Source organism: Lynx canadensis, chromosome C1 (assembly GCF_007474595.2).
Source record: "Lynx canadensis isolate LIC74 chromosome C1, mLynCan4.pri.v2, whole genome shotgun sequence".
Classification (NCBI taxonomy): Eukaryota; Metazoa; Chordata; class Mammalia; order Carnivora; family Felidae; genus Lynx; species Lynx canadensis.
The window spans coordinates 359,880-386,984 of record NC_044310.1 but is presented as its reverse complement, the minus strand read 5'-3'; the positions used below and the strand labels follow the sequence as shown (position 1 = coordinate 386,984).

Genomic DNA, 27,105 nt, shown 5'->3' with positions numbered 1-27,105 from the left:
TAAGGAAGGCTCTGCCTGACGCCCGCACACACCTACACATAGGTGTAGACAGATATGTTGGCACACTCAGAAGCACACGTACGTTTTTACGTGACAGTGACACCAAACACAGGCACACTCCCATGTGGAGGTCCCCCCCACCCCCTCGCATGCACACACTCACGGGTACGTACAGACTAGACGCAGGAATCCAGAGTGGTGGGGACACTCCCCTCCCCCCTGCCCTGGGCCTCCTTGAGTGAGGCCACCCCTGGGCCACCACTGGGCTGATGAGAGGGGCCCAATGGGCTGGGCACCCTGGTGCCTGCCTGCCTGCCCGCGGGCTCCGTGCTGCTGCTTCCTGGGCCCTGGGCTTGGCTTGGCTGCCTGGTGGTGGCTCTGTGGGGCTGGTCTGGTTCACTCTGGGCAGCCAGGAGAGCCCACCGCTCCCATATTCCGCAGGGTCAGAACAAGCTCAGGCTGGTTCAGGTGTCAGGAGGCTGGGGCTCTCACTTGGCCTAACTCTTCAGCAAAGATTCCTGCCACAGCTCCCAGAAGCGGCATGGGAGAAGAGGCCGGCAGGGCCCCCCAGATGATTAACGTCGTTCCTGCAGTCAGTGGGCAACTGGCTGGCCTCCGGCTTGGCGTGGGACGCCACTGTGGCTGCCCCTGTCTGGGACCCCCGAGTTCTGCGGAGCCAGCGGCAGCCCAGGAGCAGTGTGAGGGCTACGGCATCGAGCAGCAGCTCCAACAGCTCCAGGACAGAGAGGACAGAGGAGCCGAACCACAGGCTCCAGAGGCTGCCCATGGCTGAGAGCAGCTCGGGCACCTGCAGGCATCAGTGGGCGGTGAGCAGGTGCACAGGGCTGCGCCATGGCCGGGCCCCGGGGGGCCTGACCAGGGCTGGTCCTGCCCCCACCACAGCTCTTGGTTCCTGGCTGGCTCACCGAGTAAACGGGTGTCTCCTCCACTGTTCGGTAGTTGAGCTCCTGGTAGAAGATGTTCACCTTGGCCATGTTGCTCCTGGGGCAAGGCAGAGGTGTGAGGGGCAGGGCTCCTCCTTGGGGCCCAGAAGGTCAAGGCTGTCAGGGGGAGGGGCCCGGGCGAGACCTCTGGAGGAGGAGGAGCGCACCCACCTGAGGCTTGGGCTTGGGCTCTTGCTCTGGCTTGAGCTCCTGCGGCCTGGCTTGCCCAGCACAGCCAGGATCCAGTCCTGCACACAGAAGCCTCGTTGTGGCCACTGCTCCTCCCAGCCCTCAGGGTGCTGTGGGGCAGGGGTAAGAGCAGGGGTACAGCCTGGTCCAGGGTGGGCTCTTTGGGACCTGGGAGGCCCACCAGCTTGTCAGCCCCTCACCCCACCCCTTCGGCGGACTCACAGCTGACTTGGAGGAAGGCCACCTCGAGGTCCCGGCAGAGAGCTTGTAGGAAGACTCCCTAGGAGAGGCAGATCCCCATAACACTCCTGCTGTCGTGCTATGGCAGTGACCCCTGACCCTGAACCCCAGCACTTGCCACTCACCTGCAGGACCTGGGGCAGCGGGAGGCACAAGGAAGTCGGTGTGTCCCCAGGTCCCTGTAGAGGCGGTAGAAGCAGTGGCCTGCAGAGGTGGGGGGGGGGGGGGTCACGGATGAACCCATCACTCCGACCCAGGGTGGCGTGGAGGAGCGCTTTCTAGGTTGACCAGGCCTGACCGCCTTCCACCCCCAGGGGAGGGCGTGGCGGAGGGGGCGTGGCGGAGCGGGCGGAAAGGGGCGGGGTGGAGCGGACTGGGCGGGGCAGGGCGGAACGGGGCGGGGCGGACGCGAGCGGGCGGGGCGGGGCGGAACGGGGCGGGGTGGAACGGGCGGGTTGGGGGGGGGAGCGGGCAGGGCGGGACGGAGGGGGCGAGGCGGAACGGAGAGGAATGGGGCGGAGCGGGCGCGAGCGGGGCGGGGCGGAACGGGGCGGGGCGGGTCTCACCCCAGGCTGGGTGCCGGGAGTAGCTGCAGTACTGGGCCCCTGCCGGCAGAGGGTAGAAGTAGTAGCCGCAGGAGCAGGTCTCCACCATGAGCTGCTGGAAACAGGATACCAGGCAGGCCTGGGGGGACAGCAGGGGACACGGGCTGAAGGTTCCAGAGGCAGCCATCCCTCCGCCAGAGCGTGCAGGAGGTCCTGGCTCAGCTCCTTCTCAGCAGCGCACCTGCCTTCCTTGGGCCCTCCTCCATCACCCCCTTCCCCCTTCCCCCAGCCCTCCCCGCCTCTCCCCATTTCGTCCCTCCCCCCCCAACTTCCTCTCCTGACCGTCCTCTCCCCCGGCCTCCCCTGGGTCCTCCCTGAGACGCTCCCTTCCTCCCACCCCATGGCCCCAGACTCACCTGCAGGGTATAGGAGGCATTGTACAGCAGCTGCCCACCCACACCCTCCACACCATCGGTGCAGTGACTATAGGGGCTCCCCAGCCGGCGCACCTCGTCCTGGGGGAGGGAGAACGCTACAGTCCCACTCTTGTCCCGGCCCTCGAGGCCCCAGGGTTGGGCAGGCAAGTGGGGAGTGGGCGGGACGGGGCGCACCCACCTCTCGGATGCCGATGGTGGTCTCGGTCCCCGGCCGGATGCTGAAACCCTGGTGCTCCAGGAAAGGTGTGTGGTCACGTTCATGAATCATGACTTTGATGCCAGCCTCCGTGGACAGCAGCGGGAGGTGGTCCTGCTGCTCAGTCCTGAGGACCAGGCTGATTCCTGGGGGAAGAAGCGGGGTGAGGCCAGGCTGGCCAGGATGCCTTCTCCCCCACTCCGCCTGCGGCTGGCACTCACCATGGGTGATGCCCGGGCGCTGCGCAGCCCAGACACCATTGAAGGTATAGCAGCTGCCATAGGTGGGGTGGTGGAACGTCTGGAAGTGCCTGGAGCCGGGAGCCACACTCAGACCAGCACCCTCCTCTGACCCATGACCCCACTGCATGTGGCCTGAGGGACTCTGACCTGCGTCATCTCTGGAGGAAACTCAGCGGTGGCACCCATATCTGCAGGGTGGAGCGAGGGGAGCAGCCACCCGCCCGCCCCACCCCTACTCACCGGGCCTGGCAGTCCCGGCCGTCGAATTGGCAAGAGAAGACAAAGTGGCCACCGTGGCTCTGGTGGCTGTCCTCGTGGGCAGCGGGCAGCAGGGCCAAGATGCTCACATAGTGGAAGCGGTACCATTCTCGGGCGGCTGTCACACCTGACGAGAAGGCCCGGTAGAAGCAGTCTCCGCCTGTGCTGTTACACTGAGGGGCATGGGGTCAGCACAGCACAGCCTCCCTGCCTGCCCACGCCCAATGCAGAGCCCTGCAGAATGACGGCTCGCCAGGACCTTTCAGGCCTAGGGACACTCACCAGTCTGAAACCCACTCTGCTCTGGCCACCTGGGTGGCTCAGCCTCTGCAGACGGACGCTGCGGTCCAGGTAGAAGGCAGGCCGTGGGCCCTGGTCGTCGGCAAAGGGGCCATCCCCGTCCTCGCTGAAGTTGAATTTGTAGAGAGAGCGGATGTTCTCCCGGGCGAACCGATCGAGTGCCTGCAGATGGTGGCGGACTGAGCTCGGCCTGGCGGGTGGAGAGGTCAGGGCGAGGGAGAGGGGTGAGCTGAGCCAGGGCCACCCCCGAAAGTCCCCCGCATCGGTCACGGGATACCGCTGGGGACAGCGGCCTCGCCCCATCCTCGGGAAGCCTGAGCTTCAAACTGGGCTGCGGAGTTAGGCCCCCCCCCCCCCCCCCGCCCCCAGCCTGGCCTGGAGCCCGCGTGCACTCCACCAACCTTCCGGCACAGCCACTGCTCCCCCCCTCTTTGCCCCCTCTGCCTCCCCACCTGGAATGTTATCCTGCTCTCTTCTCCGGTACCCCCCAACCCGAACCCTTGCTCCAGGCGGCCCAGCACCTGGGTGTCTGGGTGACACTGACCACTGCAAGCTCCAACTGGCTCTTCCTTGTCTGGTACCCGTCCCACCCCCCACTCCCCAACCAGAGGCTCAGGGTTCCTGAGCCAGTGGAGCTTCCACTGTGACCCCGCCTGGGGAGACACCCGCGGGCTGCAGAGGTGAGGAGTCAGGAACCCTCACCTGTGTGGGTTCACGTCACACAGAGTGACCGACGGGAAGAGCTTTCGCTCCGAGTGCACGGACACGGTCATGATGACCGGGTAGCTCCAGTACTGCTCAAAGAGGAGCCCAAACTGCCAGTAGAGTGCACCCAGGGCACCCAGGAACAGCAGCCCCCAGGATGCCGTCTTGAGGCGGTTCTGGCTGGAGCAGACGAGGCGGGTGGCGCCATGGATGGTGGCGTTGGTGCAGAAGAAGGTGAACAGCTCCCGGAAGGAGGCGTGCAGCTCCACGAGCCCCTCCCCTTGCCCCTCCTCGTCCTCGGGCTGAGGTGGCGGTGGCAGCTGGGCATCGTGGGACTCTGGGGAGCCACCGGATGCCTGGGCCATAGCTCCTGCCTGCGCCCAAGAAGCAAGCTTTGGTGTGGCCCCTGCCTGGTGCCTGGCCTGACTCCCACTCAGGCCTCCTCACCCCAGGCTGGGAGGACTTCCATTCTCTGTCCCCGGGAACTCTAGGGACAGTTGTGTCCCTCGGCCGCCTGTGGCACAGCCCAGCCTGCTGATGCTTGAAAGAGGCCCTATCAGAGGCTCGGGACCAGTCCTGCAGCCATCCCCCCCCCAACCCCTGGCCGGGCACCAGGCGGCCTCCTCAGGCATGCCTCATCGCAGCCAGAGCTGGGTCTGGCTGGTGGGGATGGGGACAGTGGAGGGTATGGTGTCTAAGCCCTGCCCGAAACTGTTTGCGGGCTGGCTTGAGGCTGGGTGGGTCTCTGCTACTGTCCCCTAAGTGGGGCAGGGGCCTCTGGGGGAGGGGCAGGCCAGGTGGCCTGCTTGTCTGGGTTGCGTCCTTGGCCCAGAGCCAATGTGGAAAGTCTGGGGCCCTGGAAAGACCAGACTCTGGGCCCCAGTGGCCTCTACCAGCCCTCAGTGGCCAGTACGGCCACATTTGATTGGGACGGACAGAAGCAGGCTGCTCGGCCACGTCTGGGCCAAGGGGCAGGCCTGAGTGTCGCTCAGTGCCGTGGGCCCACAGCGAGGCGTCATCTACCAAGTTGTGTCCCCAGCGAAGCCCTGTTTGTGGACCTTGGGCTTCAGGAAGAGCAGGCAGGGGTCAGTGGGCCAGCCAGCGGTGGGGACCTGAGGGCCCCAGAGAAGTAGAGCCACAGACCAGGGCCCCCAGACCCCCAGTTCCTCCGGCACACAGCGACATGGGACCCTGATTAGGCCAGGCCTGCGAGCCCTGAACACGTGCTGAGTCACCGCATGGGCTTCCGGTGGACTTTCCACATTGTCCGCATCTTGACCTGAATCACTAGGCCTCCTTGCACCCAGGGTATGGCCTCCTGAGCTCTGGCCCCCTCCTGAGGCACCTGGGGAGGGGGCTGAGCCAGGGGCAGCGGATAAGCATCTGCCAGCACAGGCCCGGCCCGGTGCACCCAAAGAGGCTGCTCCCGTGAGCTCCGGGAACCTGCGTGTTGGAGCAGGCTGTAGGTACGGCTTCGCGGGGCCACAGGTACAGGTGCGGGTAGGGTGGCCTCCCTTCCCAGCTTCAGGTTTGCGGGCCTCCCTCGTGCCTGGCCAGGAGCAGGTACCAGCACAGGGTGCTAATGGTGGGTCTCACGTGCACAGAGCTCCGCTCACACGCGTGTCCCCCGTGATCAGAGCGGGCCTTCACGGGTGAGGTAGGAGCCTCAGCTGTGCGTCCTAGGTTAGGCAAGAGGAGCTCCAGAAGGTTCTCTCTGAATCCAGGAACCATGTTTACCCTCCCCCACACATGTAGCCCAAACCAGCCCCCTTCTGCCCCAGCTGGGGCTATCAGGGCAGGAAAAGGGGAGGCCCTGAAGATGGGGATCTGGAGGACCAGTGAGAGCCCCCAGGGCTTCCTGAGATAGGGGCAGGGTCCAGACACCTGGGAAGAGGGCCCCGGATGCACTGGGGTGAATGTGGGCACTCGGGATCCGAGAAGCCTCAAGCCAGACACAGCAGGAGCAGGGGCGACGGCCCCTTCGGACACACTCGCACACGCACGTGCGTGTGCAAATACACGTTCTCCTGTCACACGCACCAAGCCCTCAGTGGGGACTACACGACCCTCATCTCTCGCCCCTTGTGCATGCTGGTGCTCCAGGTGACACGTGGGACACAGCGCCCTCCACTTCAGGCTAGAGAGACCCCCAGAGAAGACCTTCCCTCCCTGCCCCGGCGTGGGCACATCAGGTGCCCCTGGGTACCTTGAAGCTGGAGCCTTCCTGTGCAGGTGCCTCCATTCTCCCGTGGTGGGTGGCCTGATGACGACGCTGTAGTGGGTAACAAGGCAAAGTGGGATGTGGCCCGACACTGGCCAGGCAGCCTCCTATTTATAACAGGCTGGCTGGGTGTGGGGTGAGGCGGGGAGGGGCCTGGCTGGCGGGGGCAGGCACACCCACTCTGGACCTGGAAGGGGAAGCCATGAGGGCAGGGATGGGGGTCCTCCCCCTGGGTGAGCCTTTCTTGCCCAGAGCCTTGGGCGCCAGGCCTAGGGGTAAAGGGCTCTTGGAGGGAGAAGAGCCCCCCCTGGATGGCTGCCCTGCCTCTCTCTGAGCAGACCTCCCCCTCCCCCAGCTCCTGACGCTCAGATCTCTCTTGGGTCAGACACCGGACTCCCGGCAGACCCTGCAGTGCCCTGGCCCCTCGCCTGTCTGCCCGCTTGCCTCCTGACGGGCCCGGGAGGGGTGCCTGCTCCCCACCGCCTGCCTGGCTCACACTGCGAGCACCGACTACAGGTATTTGTGGCCAAGGGGCACTGGGCAGGGGCCTCCGCTCCCAGAACTCAGGTGTCTAGGGCCAGCCGCCCAGCTGCTGGGACAGGCTCTAATTGTGGGAACAACCCAGGGCCTGGGTGTGGAGATAGCACCTGGTGGCCCGTGGCACACAGTTCATCCTTCCTACCATATAATATGGCCACCGCTGACCACACCACACGCTAAGACAACACGCCTCCCACGAAGATGAGACACCACGTGTCTTGGTCACATACGCGCTGAGACCACATGCTGACAACACACACCACACTCAAGGCCAAATCACACGGTCTGGGGGGGGGGGGTTGAAGTCCTTGGCCTCATTGTCGTTGTGTGAGGCCGGACGGTGCACCAGAGGCAGGACAACCCAGGACACCACACCCCTCTGGCCCAGTGGGGGGGGGGGGCGTCTAGCATGTCCCCAGGATGACCCAGAGGCCTCACCATCCTAAGCGACCAGATCCTCAGCCTGATCCCAGGTTTGAGGGCGTAGCTCAGGCCCCACTGCCCCCTCCCCAGGGCAGGGTCTACACCCTGCCCCCAATGGGTGCTGAGGCCCTCGGCGGGGATGAGGGAGGGAGCCCCACTTCCAATAGGCCCTGCTGGGACGCCTGGGCTCTGAGGAGGGGTGGGGTCATCAGCCTTGTGGCTTTGGAAGGAGGCAGATGGCCACTGGTGATGCCTAGAGAGGGAAGTCATGCCTTCACGCCTGGGGAGAGCAGGCCTTGGACTCACGCGGGTGTGGGTACAAATCACATCTCTGTCACTTACTGTGGGACTTTGCCCAAATTACTCAACCTCTCTGAGCCATTTCCTCAAGTGCAGAATGGGCCTTTGTTTCCTCTTCCTGCACAAGGCTCAGAGGTGGGACCAGCTGATATCACTGGTCCCTCCCCAAGCATCATAGCCCCTAACCTCAGCACGGGCCTGGGGTGTCTCAGGCCTCTGCCACCACGCAAGCAATTTCCCTTTGTGGGGTAGGCGATGTTACCAAGGGGGTGGGGCACACACTGTCCTGCGGGAGGCCTCCGAGCAGCACGGGAAGGTCCCAGGTGCTCTGGAATGAGAACAGGGGTAACCTGTGGCTCAGGAGGCTGAAGAAACGAGCCTCCAGGAAGGACGGCCCTGGAGGCCCCGGCTCAGGTCTGGCCAGAGTCCCTGCCAGCCAAGGGCAGCGTGGAGGGAGCTGGGAGGGAGCCCCTGCGTTCCTGTGGGAGAAGGAGCCCTGGCCAGGGACAGAGGCACGCCTGTGCCGATCGATGCCCAGTGCCCTGAAGGACTCGAGTCGAGTGCCCCGAGGAAGCTCAGTGCCCTGAGCTCATCCAGGCAGAAGGCACAAACCTTCCTTCCCTCCTCCTGGGGAAACACCTTGAGGACTGCCAAGGGGCCAACAGAAGGCGCCAGGGCCAAGGGTCAGCAACCAGTGTGGAGGGGAGGAGGCCACCCCAGAGCCCACCTCTGAGAGGGCAGAGAGGACACAGAGACTGCATCTAGTGGCAGTGAGGCCAGCAGCCCCGCCTCTCTTCCGGGCACATCCCTTCTCCTGCCTCCCCAGCCTCACTGGCCCCCAGAGGAGCAGGATTGAGGGCTGGGGCCAGGCAGGGCGTCCCCAGCCCCTGGCACAGTGTGGGCCCATGCGGTCACTCCTCTATAGCTGTGTGTTGAAGGGATGTGTGGACGCCTCAGAGGCCCCACGCACTCCACCCTCTCCGCGGGACAGTAGGATGCTGGCCCCACCTGGAGTACATCCCCCATCGGGACTTTGAGAGCCAGCCTCCACTGAGGCTGGGTCTAGGGGTGCCAAGGTGTCCCCGTCCAGGCTGGGGCTGTCCTGGACACTGTCGGTGCTGGTGCTGCATGGGGCCCTCAGGCTCAGCTCATTCCTCCGTGGGTGGCCCTACCCTCGGGCAGCTCAGAGTCGGTCCTAGGAGATTCTGGTGTGACAGAAGTGAAGTCGAGCCCCCGGCCCCTGCATGTGTGCTGGATTCCCGGTGGGCATGGGCGGGTGGGGGTCATCCTCCCTGGGCCTGGGGGCTGGCCCACCTGCTTCCAGGAGGGTGAGGGGCCTTCCTGGTGCAAATGCAGAGTCCCCTCACTCCCCCAAGCACTGACCACAGTGTTAAGCAGAGGCTCTGGCCAGCACAGAGGGGGCTCCCTGAGGTGCCTCCGGGCAGTTGGGGGTGGGTGGAGCTCAGGGTCTGCCCAGTGTTCCCACTGGAAGGGGTGGGGTGTGCACACTTCCTGCCTGGTCACCTCCAGGCTGGCTCTTTGGTACCCTCTCTTGAGCCCTGGTCCCATGGTCCCTACTGGTCACATGCAACTGAGACCCTCAGGTCCTGCCCTGGGGCGGGGGTGGCAACCGGTGGTGGTGGTGGTGGTGGTGGTGGTGGTGGTGGTGGTGGGGGGGGGGTGTTTTCTTGGCTCTAACCCTCTTGGCTTCCTGGCAGCTCTTCTGACACGGAGCATGGATCCTGGACCCAAGATGCTCAGGAGTGAGCATGGCCATCTTCTCCCTGCAGCTTGGCCATTGGCGGAAGTGGCAGTGGTTGGACGGAAGTCTGGCAGGAAGGTTAGCTCCAGCTTCTTCTCCAGAAGGGTGGCTTTGGGGTTTGAGAAGGTCTCAGTTGTCGTTAACTGCCAGCCTAGCTGCCCACTCCTGCCTGACTGCTGAGGCCACCAGCTCTCCGGCCAGAGGCCTGGGCAGCGTGGGCCTTGTTGGCCCGGAGGGCAGCATAGGTGGGGCCGGTGGGCGAGGGTCTTGGCAGGACCTGGTGGCCACATCTGTCTCGGGAACCTTCTTCCTCAGGTGTGACTCAAGGGTGCTTGGTGATCAGGAGGTTGGGACTGATGCTGGGGGGTTCTGAGCTGAGCTTTTCCATCAAGATGCAACCCCACTGGCTCCCCCACTTTACACAGGGACCAACTGAGGCAGGAGAGTGCCTCTACCTGCCCGAGGACCCAGGCCCGTACCGCCACTGCCTATGCTCTGCAGGTGCGCGTGGGTGCGTGCCAGACACACCTGTGCTTGAACCCCAGGTGCCCTGGGGTAGCCTCCCTTACATAACTTTCCATGTGCTAAAAAGAGCTGGGCCCGCCCTGCATGGGGACGGCAGAGCTCTCGGAGGAGGCAGAGGAGTGAAGGCACAGGCACGATGCGCAGTGTCGCAGCAGGAGGCCAAGCTCCAGAAACTGCCGGCCTCCCCACCAGGCAGGCAGGCCAGGACTGGGTGACGTGGTAGAAAGCGGAAGCAGGCTGGATTCCCACGGGTCGACTCACCTGGCGGCAGACTGGGGGACGATGGGCACTCCTTCTGGGTTCTGCCCAGGGCCTGGGGCCAGATCCTGCCTGAGATGCCCCGGGTGGGCCAGGGTCAAGGGTAAGCATGGCTGCCTGCCCTCTGCTGGCATCTGTTAATGGTTGTGTGATCAGTCACCTCGCTGACTTGTGGCCTGTACCAAGAGGCACTCAGGGGCTTGGTGAAGGGTTTGGAACACCAGCGTTGTCCCACAGAGCCATGCAGTCCGGCACGTGGTTTCCAGACCTGTCCAGGCTGATGATTACCACCTGCCTCATAGTCGATATGCAGCACTTCCCCTGAAACAACCTATGAGTGGATACCCCAGCCCCCGCTTGGCCCTGTCCCGGGTTTTCTCTCCAGGGAGGGCAGTAGGCAGTACGTATGCTGGCTTACTCAGCTGCCCAGCCCACCCCGCGTTCAGACACCAACTCTCCTACCTCCTTTGTGCCATCCTCACGTCCCTCCAAGCCTTCCCCCACGGCACTCCTGAGGAGCAGAGAGGGCCAGCCCCAGGCCTCTGCAATCAGGACCCTTTTGATGCTGGCCCTGGGAGCAGCAGCTGCACCTAACTGCTTCCGGCATACTCACAGTGGCCAGGCTCTGCCTCCCCCTCCCCCAGGGCCAGGGAGGGGACTGTGGGAGCAGAAAGCAAGCCTCAGTGCAGTGTCCACTGTTGCATAATGACCCCATTCATGGGCTGGGTGGAAAATTCAGTTGGGGAAACAGTGAAACTATTTTTATGAGGCCAGCTTTCCCCATAGGCAGGGGCTGGACAGGCTTGCCCATGGCAGACCCCACCTGGCCCAGGTTCTGGCAGTGCTCCCCATCCCCATGCCTCACTGGTGGCCAGACAAGGAGATTCAGGACGTGACTCTCAGGGGCCCCGGGCAGGTTCAGTTACTGATGGGGCCGGAGGATTCTAGCGCCTCCAGCTCTCTCCTGTTAAGTGGGCACAAGGACTGCGCTCCCCAGGCCGGATTGCTCCCATCCCGTGGAGGGTAGCATGGTGGGAGGGTCGGGGTCCCAGTGAACTCAAGGAGGAGTTCACGCCGGCACCTCCGGAGACACCCTTTGACGGAGCTTGTCTGTCTTCCTGGGATTGGCGCGCCCCGCTCTCGGCCAGGGTTCATGGGGAGGTAGTGTGCAGAGTGAGGGGATCCGGGACCCCTGCGGCCGCTGACAACCCCTGGGGCCGCCCGCCGACAACGCTGTAGCGGAAAGATGCCCAGGAGGGCCTTGGCGGCCTGACCAGATCAGCGGAGACACCGGAGGTCCGACCGCCCGGAGTTGCCCGCCGAAGCGCATGCGCCCACCGTCCCGCGGCCCCCGCCCCAAGGAGCTGCCCGCTAGTGCGCACGCGCCGACGCTCTCGCCCCCTTGCGGGGCGCGAGGCGGCAGCGAGACGCAGGCGACGTCCGCCCGGCCGGCTAGAGCGGCCACCCCGGGGCACGGCGCACCGGAATCGGAAGTGGGGGTGAGCACAGTTCCCCCGCCCGCCCCGTGAACGGCCATCTTGCAAGCTTAGGCGGCGGCGGTGGCGGTGGCCGTGGCGGAGGCGCTGCAGCGGTGCGGTGGGCTCGCTCCCGGCGCGGTGAGGCTCTCCGGCGCGGGCCACGCTCTTCCTTCCCTGCTCCGGTCTCGACCACGGCGAGCCTGAGCGCGGCGGCGGCCCACGCGCGGCGACGGGGAGAGGTGAGCCAGCGGCGCGGGCCTGAACCGGGGCTTCGGCCGCGCGTCCGCCCCGCTGGAACCGGCCCGCGCGGAGGGTACGGGGCCGCCGCGAGGCTTGTCGCCGTTCGGTCTGCCGCTCGAGGGGCCCGGGCCTGGAGCTTCCGTGCGCGGAACCTGAGGTCGGTTACGGCGGGGCGCCCGGGGCTCCGGGCCGGGGTGGTCCTGCGGCCAGCTTGGGGATTTGGTTGGCCTCACGGCTGGGGCTCCCACGGAAGGCCCTCCTGTTAGTGGCACGCTTGCGGGCACCTCCAGGACTAGCCGGCATAGATCTTGGTTTGTAAATGTATCCTGGGAATTGGTGTTGGGGTGGCTGCCATCGAGCCCGCCGCTTCACCCGTAATCAGTACCCAAACTGTTTCGTAAATTCCAGCAGGAATGAGTGTCCTTAGGGTTATGCCTCTTGGGGTAGTAGCTGAGAGAAAATTCAGGCCGTAAGGCTGGGAAGCTCCAGTCGGCTGGCTCCACCGTGGGCCTTGCCGACTAGCGCTCACGTTGGGCCCTGGGCCAGTTCCTCTGTGCCGGCCCACTTTCCACCTCTGCCGGTTACCTGCACCCTCTCAGCTTCAAGAGACGTGAACTTGTAGCTCCTTTTTCACTGGATGCCACCTAGCTGGTCTGTATTTAATTCAAGTCCAGTTCCCAGCCACTTTCTGGGCCCAGGCATGGAACAGCCAAAGAGGGGTAAAGCCTAGTGGGAGTAGAGCTACTAAGTGCGTGAGAACACAGCGCAGCGATGGGCCAGGTGGGTACTGTGTTTGTTCCAGGTCAGTGAGACTTGGTGTAATCTGGCTTTAGTAGAAAGGAGCATCATTGGAACACTTGCTGTGTAGACTTCGGGCATGGCGCCTCGGGCTTGCAGTCAGCAGTCTGCTGTTTTCTGAAGTGTTGACCTGTGTGGCAGGTGCCTGAGTGGTAGTGGGACTGTCTCCACCGGCCCTGGGCCCCTATCCAGCCTGTGAAGCAATCCTGGTGGAGAAAGGAGAGACTTCCGTGAAAGGCTCGGGCTTGGGAGTGTCACGTGCCCATCTGGTCGGTCAGGCCAAGGTCTCATGCCACTTTGTCACCTGAATTACGCTTACTCAGAGTGGGAGAGAGGTGCGGAGAAGAGAGGAGCAGGGTGTTTGGGTGCTGGGCAGATGACAGGTGTGTCCGTGTGAGGCTGGCGGGACTCGCGGCCTGCCGGGCGTTGGTTCAGGCAGCGCTCCCTTACCTCCCGTGTGCTGACACTTTACTCCTGACATTTGTTTTCATGCTGCACCCTTTTTCTTTCAGCATAACGCTTTTCATGTTCCCCATCTGTGGGGATTTGCAGGGAACCTGAGACCTGCTTCACGGGTCTGTGCAGGTGCCGTAGACCAGAGGGGCCCCTGAGGGCACTGAGAGGGGCGAAGGAGGGGTCCTCAGGGAGCTTTTCCTTTGTCCTGAACTGAGTAGTTGAATCATAAATGTGACTTTAAAGAACATGCTTTTGAGGGGCATCTGGGTGCTTAAGCGCCCGACTTTGGCTCAGGTCGTGATCTTTCAGTCTGTGGGTTCAAGCCCCGCATCGGGCTCTGCGCTGACAGTGTGGGGCCTGCTGGGGATTCTCTCTCTCTCTCCACCTCTCTCTGCCCCTCCTGCACTTGTGCTTTTTCTTTCTCTCACCAATACATAAACTTAAAAAAAAGTTGATACCTTTGAGAGCAAGAATGAGCGAAAAGTTTGTGACTGACCAGGCAGGATCTATTTATTTTGTGTGTCTGTCCTGTAAGCTTCGTTAAGCACCCAGCCTTGCCACATAATTACGCACAAACACGGTGGTATTTGAATTGCCCAGGGAATTTTTTGCGTAGTACAGAGTGTTAATTTTAGGGTGAACATTTAAAAAATTTTTTTAATGTCTGTTCATTTTTGAGAGACAGACAGAGCATGAGCGGGGAAGGGGCAGAGAGAGGGAGACACAGAATCTGAAACAGGCTCCAGGCTCTGAGCGGTCAGCACAGAGCCCGACACGGGGCTCGAACTCACAAACTGCGAGATCCTGACCTGAGTGGAAGTCGGATGCTCAGCCGGCTGAGCCATAGGGTGAACATGTAAAAGACACCCAACAAGTCCAGTGTGGCGGTTCTGCTTCCGGTGAGGTGAGCCGCCTGGCCCCTTTGGCTTGGCCAGGAGCCTGGGGGCAGGGCTGCGCGGGAGAGCGCTCCCTTCCCAGGCTGTCTGCAGCCTGCTCCTGCTCCTGCTCCTGCTGGCGCCTGGAGGGCACCTGTGTGGCGTGGAGCTGGGTCGCAGGGAGGCCTGTGGGGGCATTTGACTAGGGAAATGAGGGAGGCTCTTGAGGGACTTAGCTTTTGAGCTAGGCCAGGAAGGGCACAGGTGGGTTTTCTGCCAGTAGAGACCAGGCTGAGAGACAGCCGTAGGGTTAGGGTGAGGAGGGGGTTGGGAGTCAGACACTAGGAGGGCTCGTTGGGCTTCTTTGTCGGGGGCTTGGCAGGAAGGGGGAGGTGTTGTAGTTTGTCTGTTTGGCTGTGGGGGGGTCTTGAAATGCTGTGATCAGAACTGTGGGTGGAGAAGGTTAATCTGATTTAAGTGTACGGGGTGGGCTGAAAAGGGGAGAATGGAAGCTGGGGGGCCAGTGGCGAGTCTGGGGTGCTTGATGGGAGAGGTGGTACGACCCTGCATTAGGGTGAGTGGAGTGGGAACAGGAGGAAAGGGTGGGCGATGACGTGTGCAGGAGGACCGCTCTGCAGGCCCTGGGGTGTGGGAAGCACACCAAGCCCCCGCTGTAGTGCAGTGGGTTTAGTGCTCTGAGGGGAATCGAGCCAGCAAAGGGGCAGGAGTCCAGAGACCTCTGACCTGACGGATCGGAAGGAGCTGTGGCTGTCGCCAGGGAAATGAGCAAGCAAAGGCCCTGAGGTGGAGATGATGGGGGGCGGAGAGTGACTTCAGGTTTGTGCAGGCTGGAGGTCAGGGTCGAGATCCTGGCCGCTGATGTCCAGTGTGCTGGCAAGATGGCCTGAGATGGCTGAGTGGCAGCCTCAGTGGCGTGGAGGAGAGCAGGACAGGCATGGCTTCGATCTGCCACCACTCTAGCCTGGAAGCTGCTGTCCCTTCCCATTCCCGCATACCCCCATGTGTCCTCTGCCTCTATCATATTTTAGACTGGCAGCTTTCACACTTTATTTTTAGCAGCAGAACTTTTTTGCCTTGCTGTCTTAGGGGAAACTTCTGCATGCAGAGCACATCAGGCTGAGCTGCTCCAATGCCTGTGAGGGTGGGGAGCTCTGTCTCCTCTCTCACCATCACTCCCCTCTGCCTCCGAGCATCACTGAGGTGTCCCAGGCTCCACCCCCCCACCCCCTGAGCCAGGCCGTTTCTTCTTTTGAATGATGGCTGCGACCTCACTCCTGGTCCTCAGCCTTCAGTGCTGTCCGGTCCCTCCGGTGCCATCTCATCTGTCTCATGCTGTCCCCTTCAAGCTCTGCTAACCTGTCCCTGGTGATCCAACAGAAAAGCTGGTCTCTCTTAAGACTTGGACCTAAAAACTTTCTGCAGTGCCATTGGCTGCGTGGCCTTGCCTCCCTGGTCAGCCTTGTCAGCCACCATTGACTGTGCTGTGGCTCCTTACACAGTGGCCCAGTGCCCTTCCCTGGACCCGTGATGCTGTCTGAAGCCTCTACCCGTGTCCTTAGCTCTGATCAGAAGGGTGCTCCTTTTGCCTCTTCCCAGTGTGAATGTCAGACTTTCAGGGCCCCCCATCTTTCTCCAGTCTCCCCTGTTCCTCCGATCCATTTTGTTTTTTAGTTACTTTTTTTTAAAGTAATTTTGTGAGACAGCACTCATGCAGGTGGGGGAGGGGCACACAGAGAGAGGGAGAATCCTAAGTGGGGCTCACACTATGGGATCATAACCTGAGACGAATCAAGGGTCAGATGCTTAACCGACTGAGCCACCCAGGTCCCCCGTCCTCCCATTAACTTTTGAGCAGTAGTAGATATGTTGGAAAATGTTTAACAACAGGCTTTTGTTGGGGGCTGCTTTGGGGTGCATCCTGATTTCTGTGGTGTGAACATTTCATTAGCACGGAGCGCAGGAGCACCAGGCCATGCTGGCCTCAGCACACCGGTCCTTAGGACCCTTTAAATTCGAGGTCTTTTTCCCGGGTAGGTTCTTTGAGGACGGAAGTGGGGCTTTGGTTTTGTTTCGTTTTTTATCTTTGACCTGGTGTCACATAAACGAAGGTTGTGGGGGGCAGACCCCCAAGGAGACTCGTCGAGTCCTGCTGGTGTGGGGGGGGGGCGGCAAGTCAGGACAGCCCGCAGGCTTGGCTTCTGGGTGGCTGGGCTTAACCTCGTGGGACTGTTGACGCTGTCTGTGGCTGAGGAGGCAGGGCGTGTCTGTCGTTCTTTGGAAACAGACGTTTGCTTTCCCTAGATGAGCAGCAGCAGCAATAAAAGAGCTCCGACGACAGCGACCCAGAGGCTGAAACAGGACTATCTTCGCATTAAGAAGGACCCGGTGCCTTACATCTGTGCTGAGCCCCTCCCTTCCAATATCCTTGAATGGTAAGGCTCCACGTGACCATTCACCCCACGCCGACTGTCACCTGGGTTCTCTGCTCGCTTGACGGGGAGGCCCTGGTGCTCCTGTCCTGTCGTGGCATTGGGAAGGGTGCGTCTGTCTGTACCGCTTTCAGACGCGGGCAGGCTGAGGCCTACGGATGGGGCCTGGTTGTCTTCCTGATGGGCGGCGGCTGGGGCCACCATGGGGTCTTCCTTGACCTCTGTCCCCTGGGTCTGGAGAGAGCACGCTGGGGAGCGCCTCTCGGGTGGGTCTGTGGGATCCATAGGGGAGGCTTCGGGGCACGTCATAGGTCTCACGGCTGTTGGTGGAGAAGTTGCATTTCTAGACTCTCCTTTTGCTCTTTGCGTCTTGGTGCTGTAGAGTGGCCTGTCCTGTCTTAGAGAGTTTGTGACACAGGGTCAGGGGCCCTGATGCTTGGGTTCCTGGCGCTGGCTGGGGCAAGTGCTTGGTAGCCCTGGCCGACGTAACAGGCTCTGAGCCTCACGCACACTTGCTACATAGTGACTTTCAGGCTGTGCTCAGGTGTGGCCTTAGGAGGTTACGTGCTTCTACGGAAATGCTGCCCTTACTAGATTTATCGGTTCTGTGGGAAGTAAAGTGTAGGGTTGAGATAGTAAGCATTTTCTGTGTGAAGGGTATTTTGTCCAGAGAAAAGGAATTTAACTGAGTGAAAAGCTGTTTTTTAGGTTGGACAGGTGTTTGGACAGGTGTTCACGGGTTCTGGATCTACCTTCCTCAGCTTGGGGAGGAGGGGCTGCTCTGGCAGGTGAGGGAGGGTTTTCAGGGTGAAAAGGGCCGCGCGGGACTGAGGCTTTGGGGTTACAACAGAGCTTCCCCGGCCCCCTGAATTGGCAGATGGAGGGACAGCTCCCACAGCAGTCGCAGGGTCGTCCTCGTTGTTTGGGGAGCCTCTCTCTGCCCGTGAGTTCAGATCTCCAGGTTCAGTCATTCACAAGGAGGATCGATCGCTGAGATTTGTTTCCATGGAAAACCAGCAAAATTAGCAAAGGGACAGACAGTGCGCTGGAGTCGGAGTCCATAGGAGACCGACACGAGCCCCCCCAGCCCTGCTGTGACCACACACATGAGGTGCTGTCCCCCAGGGAAGCCTATCAGAGACCCAGGACGCAAGATTGCCAGTTGGAGCAGGTCACGTGCCTCTGCCCGGCACCTCCCAGTGTTCCAGACCCCCAGCAGAGAGGCCGGCTTCCTTCTAGCACGATCCATGTTGTATCGTTGGCATAAACAGTTTATGTTGCATCAGGGTGGTGAGCCCCTCTCCCCACTCTGGAATCCAGTTCCCAGACTGGCTGGGGACAGTCGTGTCCGGCCTGCTGGCTGGGCTCTATCACCTGCTGGGGTGTCCCCCGAGTGCCGTGCTGCTTGGCCACTCAGGCTGCTGGGCTCTCTGCTCTTGCTCGCTGCCCCTACCCAGTGTTCCCAAACTGGACCCCGGAATTGGGAGCAGTGACAAATTAAGGCCACGTTCCTGGGTGTGTCACATGCTTAAGCTCTGAGGCTTGTTCCTGGTCCACCAACACAGGATGGCAGTGTTTGTGGAGTAAAACATATCAGCTGGCATGTGTTTCATCCACGACGTTCAAGTGGCATTTGTGGGAAGAGGGGTTTCCGAAGGGATGCTTAGTGACGTGCTAACAGCTGTGTCTGATTGGCTCTACGTTCCCTTTTGTGCTTTTCTCTTATATTTGAAAATGCTTAAGTCCACGCACCTCTTGACGTGCGGCCGAAGCTCCTTATTTGCATGGGAGAGTGGAATCTGTGAGTGCCGCCGCTCGTGGTCTGAAGCACGTGGGTCCACCTGGGCTTGGGCTCTGTGTGAGGACTTCAGTGACAGTTACAGGCTATCCCTGTTCTCCTGCGTGAGGCCAGCTGCTCTGAGGTCACACGTCTGCTTCTTCTAGAACATCAACACTGGGGGACACAGAGCCACCTCATGTCACCAGCCGTTCCCCGCGTGGCCTACTTCGTGATATTTGGGCACACTGAGAAGTGCAAGTTTCTAAGTACATCTCAAGAATGTGTGTGAAATTAGCATTTGAAAATTTGTTACTGGACTTTCATGGTTAGAGAGTGTTAGTTTCTTAGGTGTTGCAGGCACGAAAGTACTTTGTGGAGGACGTGAAAGATACAGTTCCTAAGACCCCGTTAGGAGTGCGTAGACCACAGCACAAGTTCACCTGGGATGTTCGCACGTCTGGTTTCGGCTGGACCCCACACCCCGGCCACGGAGGGACTCAGAACTCGGAGTGTTTGCCGTCCCTAAAGCCAGCTCATTTTCTTCTCTCCCTCAGGCACTATGTGGTCCGAGGCCCAGAGATGACTCCTTATGAAGGTAAGTCAGTCTTCAATCTGAGCGAGGGGAACAAGAGACCTTTTTGTCTTCTGAACAGACCTCTCCTGTCAAGCACTTCGTGTCTGTGACTCACGCTCTAGTCTGCATGTCCGTTAGTAACATTGCACTTGATTGGAGTCCGTCCTCGTTACTTCAGATCCTAAAGCGGTTTAGTCTTCAGGGGCTTTCTGTGAGTCTCAGAGGTTACCCAGCCTCTGACGTGAGTGGGGCCAGAGCCGGAAGACAGACCTGGTAAGCCGTGCAGTGCAGCCATTTTCTCCTGCTGTGTTCAGACCCGCACGAATGTTGTCGGGAAAGAAAGCCGTGGTTGTCGAGCACTCGCTCTGCCGAGCCCTCTGAGCCACGTGGTAGCCCCTTCGTGTGGATGGGGCCCCGAGGCTCACGGGGAGGGTGCAGGGTCTGCCCTGGCACAGCCGGGCACCTCTGCTCTCCTTGTTCTGCCGGGGCTGACCTGGTGATGCTGCCCAGTGTCCTCTGGTGTCATTTACAAAGTAGACCTGGGATTTTTCAGTCAGCGGGTCGGGGGCCTACAGGGAGCCTGGCACCAGCCTCAGGGTTTAGGCCAGGTCGAGGGATGAGCCGTGGTGGGGCAAGCCCAGGGCAGAGCTGTGGCCGGGCTGTACCTTCAGTTCTCCAGCCACTGGGTCCTCACTTTGAGTGGCATCTGCCTCCACATGGGGGTTTTGCGTAAGATTTCACTGGAAAAGAGTCCGGCTGCTGGGAAGCACATTCGAGACCCACTGCTCTGGACCATGAGGGGAAAGCTGTGGGTGTGGGTGGGTGGTTAAGAGTGGAACTGGCCTGGCTCTCTTGAAGGTGTCACCAGCCTTATGAGGACTCTCCTTTGACACAGGAGTCTCTGTTCTGGGAAGACGTGTCCTGGGGAAACAGGTGCAGAAGCCTTTCTGTAGGGTGGGTGTGTTAATAGTGTCACACGGGGGGCTGCCCGAGTGTCCAGCAGCGGGGTGTGGGCTTGATGGGCTTGTGGTGGGGTTCCTAGAAAAGCAGCAGCAGATGGGCTTCAGGGCAGCCTGGACAGGTCATAATTAAAATGCCTGTTAAGGAGGCGCCTGGGTGGCTCAGTCGGTGAAGTGTCCAACTTCGGCTCAGGTCATGATCTCACGGTCCGTGAGTTTGAGCCCCATGTCGGGCTCTGTGCTGACAATTCAGAGGCCTGGAGCTGCTTCGGATTCTGTGTCTCCCTCTCTCTCTGCCCCTCCCCTGTTCATGCTCTGTCTCTCTCTGTCTCAAAAATAAATAAACGTTAAAAAATTAAAAAAAAAAAAAAAAAAAAGAGGGGCGCCTGGGTGGGTCAGTCGGTTGAGTGTCCGACTTTGGCTCAGGTCATGATCTCGCGGTTTGTGAGTTCGAGCCCCGCGTCGGGCTCTGTGCTGACAACTCAGAGCCTGGAGCTGCTTCGGATTCTGTGTCTCCCTCTCTCTCTGCCCTTTCCCCACTTGCACTCCATCTTTCCTTCTCTCAAAAAGAATAAACATTAAAAAAAAAAACTTGTTAAATACACGTGTGTTTCTAACAAACTAGGAATGAGAATTTTTTTTTCTCACAAGTGGGATTTTAAGGTTTTTTTTTAAAATAGTTTTAATATTTTTCCAATAAATTGTGAACATTTAGTAATTTTGTAACCAGGCCTGTTGCTGCTGGAAGTGAACCTGGACAGGGGTGGAGGTGGCAGGGGGAGGAAAGGGCAGGCCCCGAGTGGAGGCTGCCGGGCTTGGGACCGCAGGAGACCCCCCCCCCCCCCCCCCCCAACCCCCAGACCCAACCCTGTCACCAGGGCTTCTTTATGTGTGGTCCTGCCCTGTGTATCTCCCTGCTGGTCATGGCCTTCAGGCTGTCTCCTCAGAGACCAGCTTTTCCTGCTGTTCCTCCTTCTCCTTCTTTCTTCTTTCTCTCCCCCTCCTTAGCCTTCTCTCCCTCCACTGCCTGCCTCCCTCTTGCCCCTCAGCACCTGCTCCTGTCTCTTCCCCTGCTGCCCATCCTCTCTTGCGCTCAGGGCCGCACTCTGCACTCTGTAGCCCTGCCTTCTGCTGACCATTCTCCTCAGGGTCGATGAGGGGCCCCCTGAATTGTCAATCCGAGGGATGGCTCTCCGGCCTCGGTGTCTGGGGTTCCGTGGACTTTGGTGGTGTGGGCTCCTTCCTCCACACCTGCTCCTTCTCTGGCTTCTGGATGTTCCGACCCCTCCTTCTCAGTCTCTCATGGCTCTGCACCCTGGCCATGTCCGTTCGGCCTGTCCTTGCTCTGGGCTCGGCGCCCACGCTACTCCTGGCAGATTCCAGGCACACCGATCCTGACGGTTCAGAAGTGGCTTCCCGCTGGTACAGGCGTTGCTGAGGATTCTCCCTGAATCGATCTGTGGATTTTACCCAATCCTATCAAAGTCCTGGCACAGTTTTTTGTAGACGCACACAAATTTATTCTGAGATTTTTATTGTAAAACGTACACGGAAAGGCAGAGGACCCAGAGCAGTTGAAACAAGAACAGAGTGGGAGGAGTCAGTCTGCCTGGCTTTGAGATGCCTGAGCTTCGGTGAGCCGAGTGTGGAGGGAAATGCGGGTCAGTGGAACAGAGAACCCAGGAGCTGCTTGGCACCGCGGTGGCCCACGGATCTTTTGTTGTTGTTGCAACAGAGTTGCAGAAGCAGTTCGGTGGAGGAGGTGCGTGGTGCAACATCGTCCCTTCCCGGGCGCCGTCCTCCCTGGCCTCTCTCCGGGGCCACCGTGCTCTCTGGGGTTTCCGCCCCCAGGGCTCGGTCAGGGCTGTGCTCGTCGCTCGTCTGCCTGTGGACGCTTGGAATGAAGGATGTGGGAGCTGCTGGCGTGGGGGTGCGTGCGCTTCTTCTCTGCACTCCCCAAGGGCTTGACCTCTGGGTGAGGCTCCGCCCTCCCACGTCCCCTGCTTTGCCTCCTTACCTCTCAGGATGAGCCTCCCCCACAGACCCTCCCGGAGTTCATCTCGTACGCTTGACGTTGCACGTCTGGCCGTGGGGGTCGCGTGCGTCTGCGGTCCGGCGCGCGCCGCCCGCCTTGCGGTCGCTTCCCCGGTTTGCGCGGCAGCCGTCTGCTCCCTGTGCGGTTGCCTCTCTGCGCGGCTCCTGCCCTCGGAGGGTAGCGGGCGTTGGCCGGCTTTCACCTGGCGTCTCTCGGGTGGACGCAGGAGGCGGGGCTGCCGGGTCAGTGTGGGTGTTGACGTTCACGGGCTCGCCGCAAGGCCGCATCCTCCTGCCCACCTGCCCTCCGCTGCGCTGCGGACGGAGCCGTGTCCTGAGCGGCCAGCTCCAAGCGCACGTCGGCCGAGCCTGCTTCCTCTTGAGAAAAGCACCTGTTGGTATCTCTTGCTTATTTTCCAGTTGGGCTTTTCTCAGCGATTTCGGCTGACTGTGCCTCGAGTGTCGTTCATAGTGCTAGTTTCTCGCTCGGGGGCCCGTCTGGCTGTTGAGTCGGCCTCACGGGGGACACTCGCTCACGTCATCCCTCCGGTCCTGGCAGAGCTTGGAGTGGGAGACGGCACTCACGTGAGGCGGCCGGGGCGCTACGATCCGTACGAGACGTGGGGAGGCCCGATCCGAGTGGCGTGAGAGCAGACGTGTGTGGTGCATCCCGGTCCTTGAGGTGGGGCCCCACCCAGGGTGCTGGGGACGGCAGGGGGCCCGGGTGGAGGGCAGGGCGGCACTCCTGAAGCCTCGCTGCGCAGGCACGCACGTGCACACGCATCACTGGGTGTCCGGTCAAGTCACGTCCCGTGTCGCCTGCCTGCAGTGGGCCCGGGGCTTTGCGTTTCCAGTAGGCTCCCAGGTGCAGCCCCGAGAGAAGGGTGTGAGGTGAGGTAGCCCGTGGGACTGTGAGCCGAGTGGGCAGGGGCGAGAGCCTTGAGGCCCGCGAGGTCATCCCAAGTGAGCAGTTTGGATCGGTTTGGAGGCATGGCCAACAGGGCTTGCTGGTGGAGGAGGTGTGAGGTGATGGCGGTGGGTGGGGGCAGGGAGGCAGCGGGGCCTCCCAGATTTTGGTGTGAGCGGCTAAGAGGGTGGAGTTGCTGTTCGAGGGAAATGGGTATTGTGTCTTGGACCTGTCCGGGCAGTGTCGCCCGGATGGTCGGCCCGTGGGTCAGCAGTGGGGGGAGGAGCCCCAGAGGGCCAGGTGCAGGTGCCAGTTGGAGATATCCCTGTGTCACGTGAGCCTGAGGAGCCAGAAGTGTGAGGGGTCAGGGAGGGCACCAGAGGAGCCAGTGGCCAGTGCTCGGGGCAGTGGGACGGGAGTGGGGAGCCAAGGTGGGGTGGCGCCCAAGGAGGCAGGGGGCGTGGTTGTGAGGTACGGGGCGGGCTCTGCTGATCTCCGTGTCGGATTTGGGGGACCGCGGTGGGGGCAGGAGCCTCGGCAGGGTGGACCTGGATGTAGCTCTCAAGGGGTTTTACATAAAGGAGGGTGAGCGGCTGGCAGGAGGGGGAGTGAGGTGGGGTCAGGTGTGTTGTTGTGTTTTTTTTTAAACATTCATTTGTGAGAGACAAAGACCCAGCACGAGTTGGGGAGAGGCAGGGACAGGGGGAGACGGAGAATCCCATGCAGGCTCCACATTGTCAGCACAGAGCCTGATGCAGGGCTCAGGCCCACGAACTGTGATATCGTGACCTGGGCCGGAGTCAGATGCTTAACTGGCTGAGCCACCCAGGCGCCCCTGGTTTTTGTTTTTCTGAGATGGGAGAATCACATGATGGCAGTTGGTTGCTGCAGGGTGTCATTCGGTGGAGAAGGAGAGACCAGGAGTGCAGGAGAGGGGTCTGGAATAGGGGTGACCTCAGCTGACCTGCTCAGGGGTGGGCGAGAGGACCCAGTGAGGAGCTGGGTATGGCTTTTCCTCTGAGGCTCTGTTCTCAGTGACAGGGGGCCCGGGAAGGGTGAGCAGGGTTGTGCATGTGGGGCAAGGGCCACTCTTGATTTGTGGTCATGAGCCCCCAGTGAGACTGCCAGCAAGATGCTCGTGTTCCGGGGGTGGTCAGCCGCTGGGCCCGGGATGAGGGGGGCGGCGCTGGCAGGGTGGGGGCAGAGTGGGAGACTTAGGGTCGTGGCACCAGCCTGAGGGCTGGAGCAGAGCTTGGTGCCTGGGGCTGCCCCCACAGGGGGTGCACTGTAGACTGTGACAAGGCTCTTTCTCTGTTTTGCTATAGGTGGCTATTACCATGGAAAACTAGTTTTTCCCAGAGAATTTCCTTTTAAACCTCCTAGTATTTATATGATAACACCCAATGGAAGATTCAAGTGCAATACAAGGTAAGGCATTTCTGCCGTGCTTCTCAAGTGTGAATGTGGTCATGACGAGTGTGTGTGCTCTGTTGAGTGGGTCCCTGTCTTGCAGGCTGTGTCTTTCCATCACGGATTTCCACCCAGACACGTGGAACCCGGCCTGGTCTGTCTCCACCATCCTGACTGGGCTCCTTAGCTTCATGGTGGAGAAGGGCCCCACCCTGGGCAGTATAGAGACGTCGGACTTCACGGTGAGGGGTGGAGAGCACGGCTCGCATGTTGGGGGGCTCCCGCTCATGTCCTCGGCAGTGGGAAGAGCAGGCCGGGCTTCCCTCCAGGGACAGCACGGTGTCTGGTCCTTGTCGACTGGTCTTTATTTTCTTATCGTCTAAGTGGGAACTAAGTTTCGTGTCGTTAATTGATGATAGTGAAAGACGAGTAAGCCTTGATGAGGCTGAATTAGTTTGTGGTGAACGGCGAGTTTATCGAGTGCTTTCAGCAACACGAAGACCACAGCTTTTGAGGATAAAATGCGTGTAGAATTTGAAAGGGTTGAAATTAATCTTCAGGCTGATATCTCCCTTCTGTTTCTTCCTAGAAAAGACAGCTGGCGGCGCAAAGTTTAGTGTTTAATTTAAAAGACAAAGTCTTCTGTGAATTATTCCCTGAAGTCGTGGAGGTAAGGCACAGATGCTGGCGGTCCGTTTTGCGATGCCCTCGCCAGGAGCACTTCCAGACTTGACTCTTCCGGAGAGAGACCTGTGCTGCTGTGTGTCCCTTTGCTGCACACACACCGCACATAGGGCGCCTGTTCTCACACGCGCCTGTAGGTGCTGACTGGCAGGTGCAGCCCTGCCCCCCTCCTCAGGGCGCAGGGCTCCTCGGGTGGGCTGCTGGGCTGTGGGGAAGGGCCTGCCAAGAGGGGCTGGCATGTACCCTCGTCTTCGCTCTGGAGCAGGGTAGGCCGCACCCAGGTCGAGGCCACAGTGATTCTGTGTCGCTTGGACCTGCTCAGTCTAGGCCCTGAGCGGCGCAGGCTTGGTGTTTTTGACGAGTCCCTGGGTCCCCTCATCTGTTAAACAGAGTTAAGGGCGCCTCCCGCTTCCGAGGGTGAGTGTCGGGCCGGTGACCACTGGCCTCCCAGGCAGGATCTTTGTGGTGGCTCTTAGGACCCTCCCTTGTCCTAAAGGAAGCAGTTTATTTCGACCAAGCCTTGTTCCTTTCTGTTTTTATCTTAGGAAATAAAACAAAAACAGAAAGCTCAAGACGAACTCAGTAGCCGACCCCAGGCTCTCCCCTTACCAGACGTGGTTCCAGACGGAGAAACACACCACGGTCAGAATGGGCTTCAGCTCCTCAACGGGCACGCGCCGGGGGCCGGGCCGCACCTCGCGGGCCTCCAGCAGGCCAACCGGCACCACGGACTCCTGGGCGGCGCCCTGGCGAACTTGTTTGTTATAGTTGGGTTTGCAGCCTTCGCCTACACGGTCAAGTACGTGCTGAGAAGCATAGCGCAGGAGTGAGCCCCGCGCCACAGCCGGCAGAGGTGGTCGAACCGAGGGCACCGCGCCCGAGCTCGCCATGGGCTGGCTGGACGTGCCGCCAGGCGCAGGGTGGACCTGCCTGACTTCTGGGGTTAGCTTTTTAAAAACCTTTAAAAGGAAAACAAAAACCAAAGCGTGTAATTTGGATTTAGAGGAGGTGCAAGATTCTCCGCTCCCTGTCCTCGCCCTGGGGTCTGTTGGGAACCACGGAGCTTGGGTGTCGAGGAGGGACCTCATGCTTTGGTTTTATAGCTTAATCTCCTGTATCGTCTTTCGGACCTGTTTTAGTAAACCTGTTTTTCATTTTACTAGATTTGGTCACTTAAAAATACAAAACTCGATTAGCAAATACTCTGCGTGCAATTCTTGGTCCAGTGGAGCCCTGGCTCACCAGGCAGGAGCAGTTACCACAGCTGTGCCTGGCCAGAGGGCCCAGGGGCCTGGCCAGGGGGCCCAGGGGCCGGCCAAGGACGGCCACGGACGGGGGTCCAGGAGACGTGGGGGTTTGGCCTCAGCGTTTGAAACGTGTTTGCATTCTCTTGGAAAGAAGCAATCCTTCCTAGGAAAGTGGGTTCTTGTTTTGCTGAAGTTGAAATTCCACATCCGCTTGATGTCTGACCACAAGGTGGCGTCCTTTGTTCAAAGAGCCACCCTATCCTCTGCGGTCCCGAAGGCTGCTTTCACTTTACTCCCCCCCCCTCCCCCCCGCCTTTCCTCCACACCTATGCCAGGCTGGGCTCCCCACTGCCACCTCCAGGTTCCTGGCTACTGCAGGGGTGACCTTTGGTACCCACAGGACATTTCCTCTGACCCCAGCAGCCCCGTGGAGTTCTGTACCTGACAGGCTCCCCTCACACTTGGCCCAGATCTTGGGTGTACCCTGAAGATAGGCTCCTGTGTTCCTTTTCACAGCTGCTCCCTGTCCGGTGTGGGCTCTTCCCCTAGAAGACCACACGCAACTGGGCATCAAGAGGAGGTGAAGGCTGCCCCGGGAGGACTGGCCTGAGTTGCGGGCGGGGCTGGTGGGGTTAAGCGGGCTCCCCGGGTCGCTGATGTCTTCCGTTAAGCGCCTGCTTGATCGTTTCCCTTGCACGTTATTTGGGAGCACTGTGTCTGTGAGTCATGGGCTGAGGTGCTGTGATTTCACTCCAGAGGCCAGAGGGGGCTTCAGGTGCAGCCACGCGCTTGTACATCTTCGACTTTGGGTTTTGATCAGTTTATTTAAAATTGCCCTATAATTTACCACTTGTGTGTATTTAACCCACTCGTGTGAAAAAAAATCTTTCATTATATCTTTGTTCCTAAATTTTGTGCCGTTTGAGTCTCTGTTGGCGGAAATGCAAGTCCGTCTCAGCCCGGTGCCCGGCTAGCCGCTAGCCCATGGGCAGGCCAGCGGTCGGGCCTGTGAGGGGTGGGGGGGCTGGAGCTGCCGCATCTGCAGCTCGGTGGTGCCCCAGGAATAACCGCGGGCCCTGGTGGCAATGCTGCTGGGCCTGGGTCCCTGCGTGGGCGGTGCTGGGCAGT

The 27,105-nt window shown here is 60.6% G+C and overlaps 2 protein-coding genes across 5 annotated transcripts; one reads left to right on the top strand and one right to left on the bottom strand.

Annotated features, from left to right (window-relative positions):
* Window positions 1-149: 149 nt before the first annotated feature.
* SCNN1D (sodium channel epithelial 1 subunit delta) lies at window positions 150-6,387 on the bottom strand. 3 transcript variants are annotated; one of them, XM_032594173.1, is made up of 13 exons: window positions 6,263-6,386; window positions 4,054-4,430; window positions 3,334-3,541; window positions 3,034-3,224; window positions 2,773-2,861; window positions 2,534-2,697; window positions 2,335-2,433; window positions 1,940-2,057; window positions 1,499-1,577; window positions 1,356-1,413; window positions 1,116-1,243; window positions 927-1,002; window positions 150-808 (listed from the first exon to the last, which is right to left on the bottom strand). In XM_032594173.1, the coding sequence occupies exons 1-13, from the start codon at window positions 6,296-6,298 to the stop codon at window positions 506-508; spliced, it is 1,926 nt and encodes a 641-aa protein (XP_032450064.1). In that variant the 5' UTR covers window positions 6,299-6,386; the 3' UTR covers window positions 150-505. The 3 variants fall into 3 exon arrangements, with proteins under 3 accessions (XP_032450064.1, XP_032450062.1, XP_032450063.1); XM_032594171.1 differs by having other exon boundaries at window positions 2,534-2,861; window positions 6,263-6,387; XM_032594172.1 differs by having other exon boundaries at window positions 514-1,002; window positions 6,263-6,387.
* A 5,241-nt stretch (window positions 6,388-11,628) lies between these two features.
* UBE2J2 (ubiquitin conjugating enzyme E2 J2) lies at window positions 11,629-26,887 on the top strand. 2 transcript variants are annotated; one of them, XM_030327511.1, is made up of 7 exons: window positions 11,629-11,802; window positions 16,255-16,385; window positions 18,717-18,757; window positions 23,962-24,064; window positions 24,150-24,288; window positions 24,636-24,716; window positions 25,276-26,887. In XM_030327511.1, exons 2-7 carry the CDS (start codon window positions 16,255-16,257, stop codon window positions 25,558-25,560), a joined length of 780 nt encoding a protein of 259 aa, XP_030183371.1. In that variant the 5' UTR covers window positions 11,629-11,802; the 3' UTR covers window positions 25,561-26,887. The 2 variants fall into 2 exon arrangements, with proteins under 2 accessions (XP_030183371.1, XP_030183372.1); XM_030327512.1 differs by lacking the exon at window positions 11,629-11,802 and adding an exon at window positions 11,859-11,960.
* The last annotated feature ends 218 nt before the right edge of the window (window positions 26,888-27,105 follow it).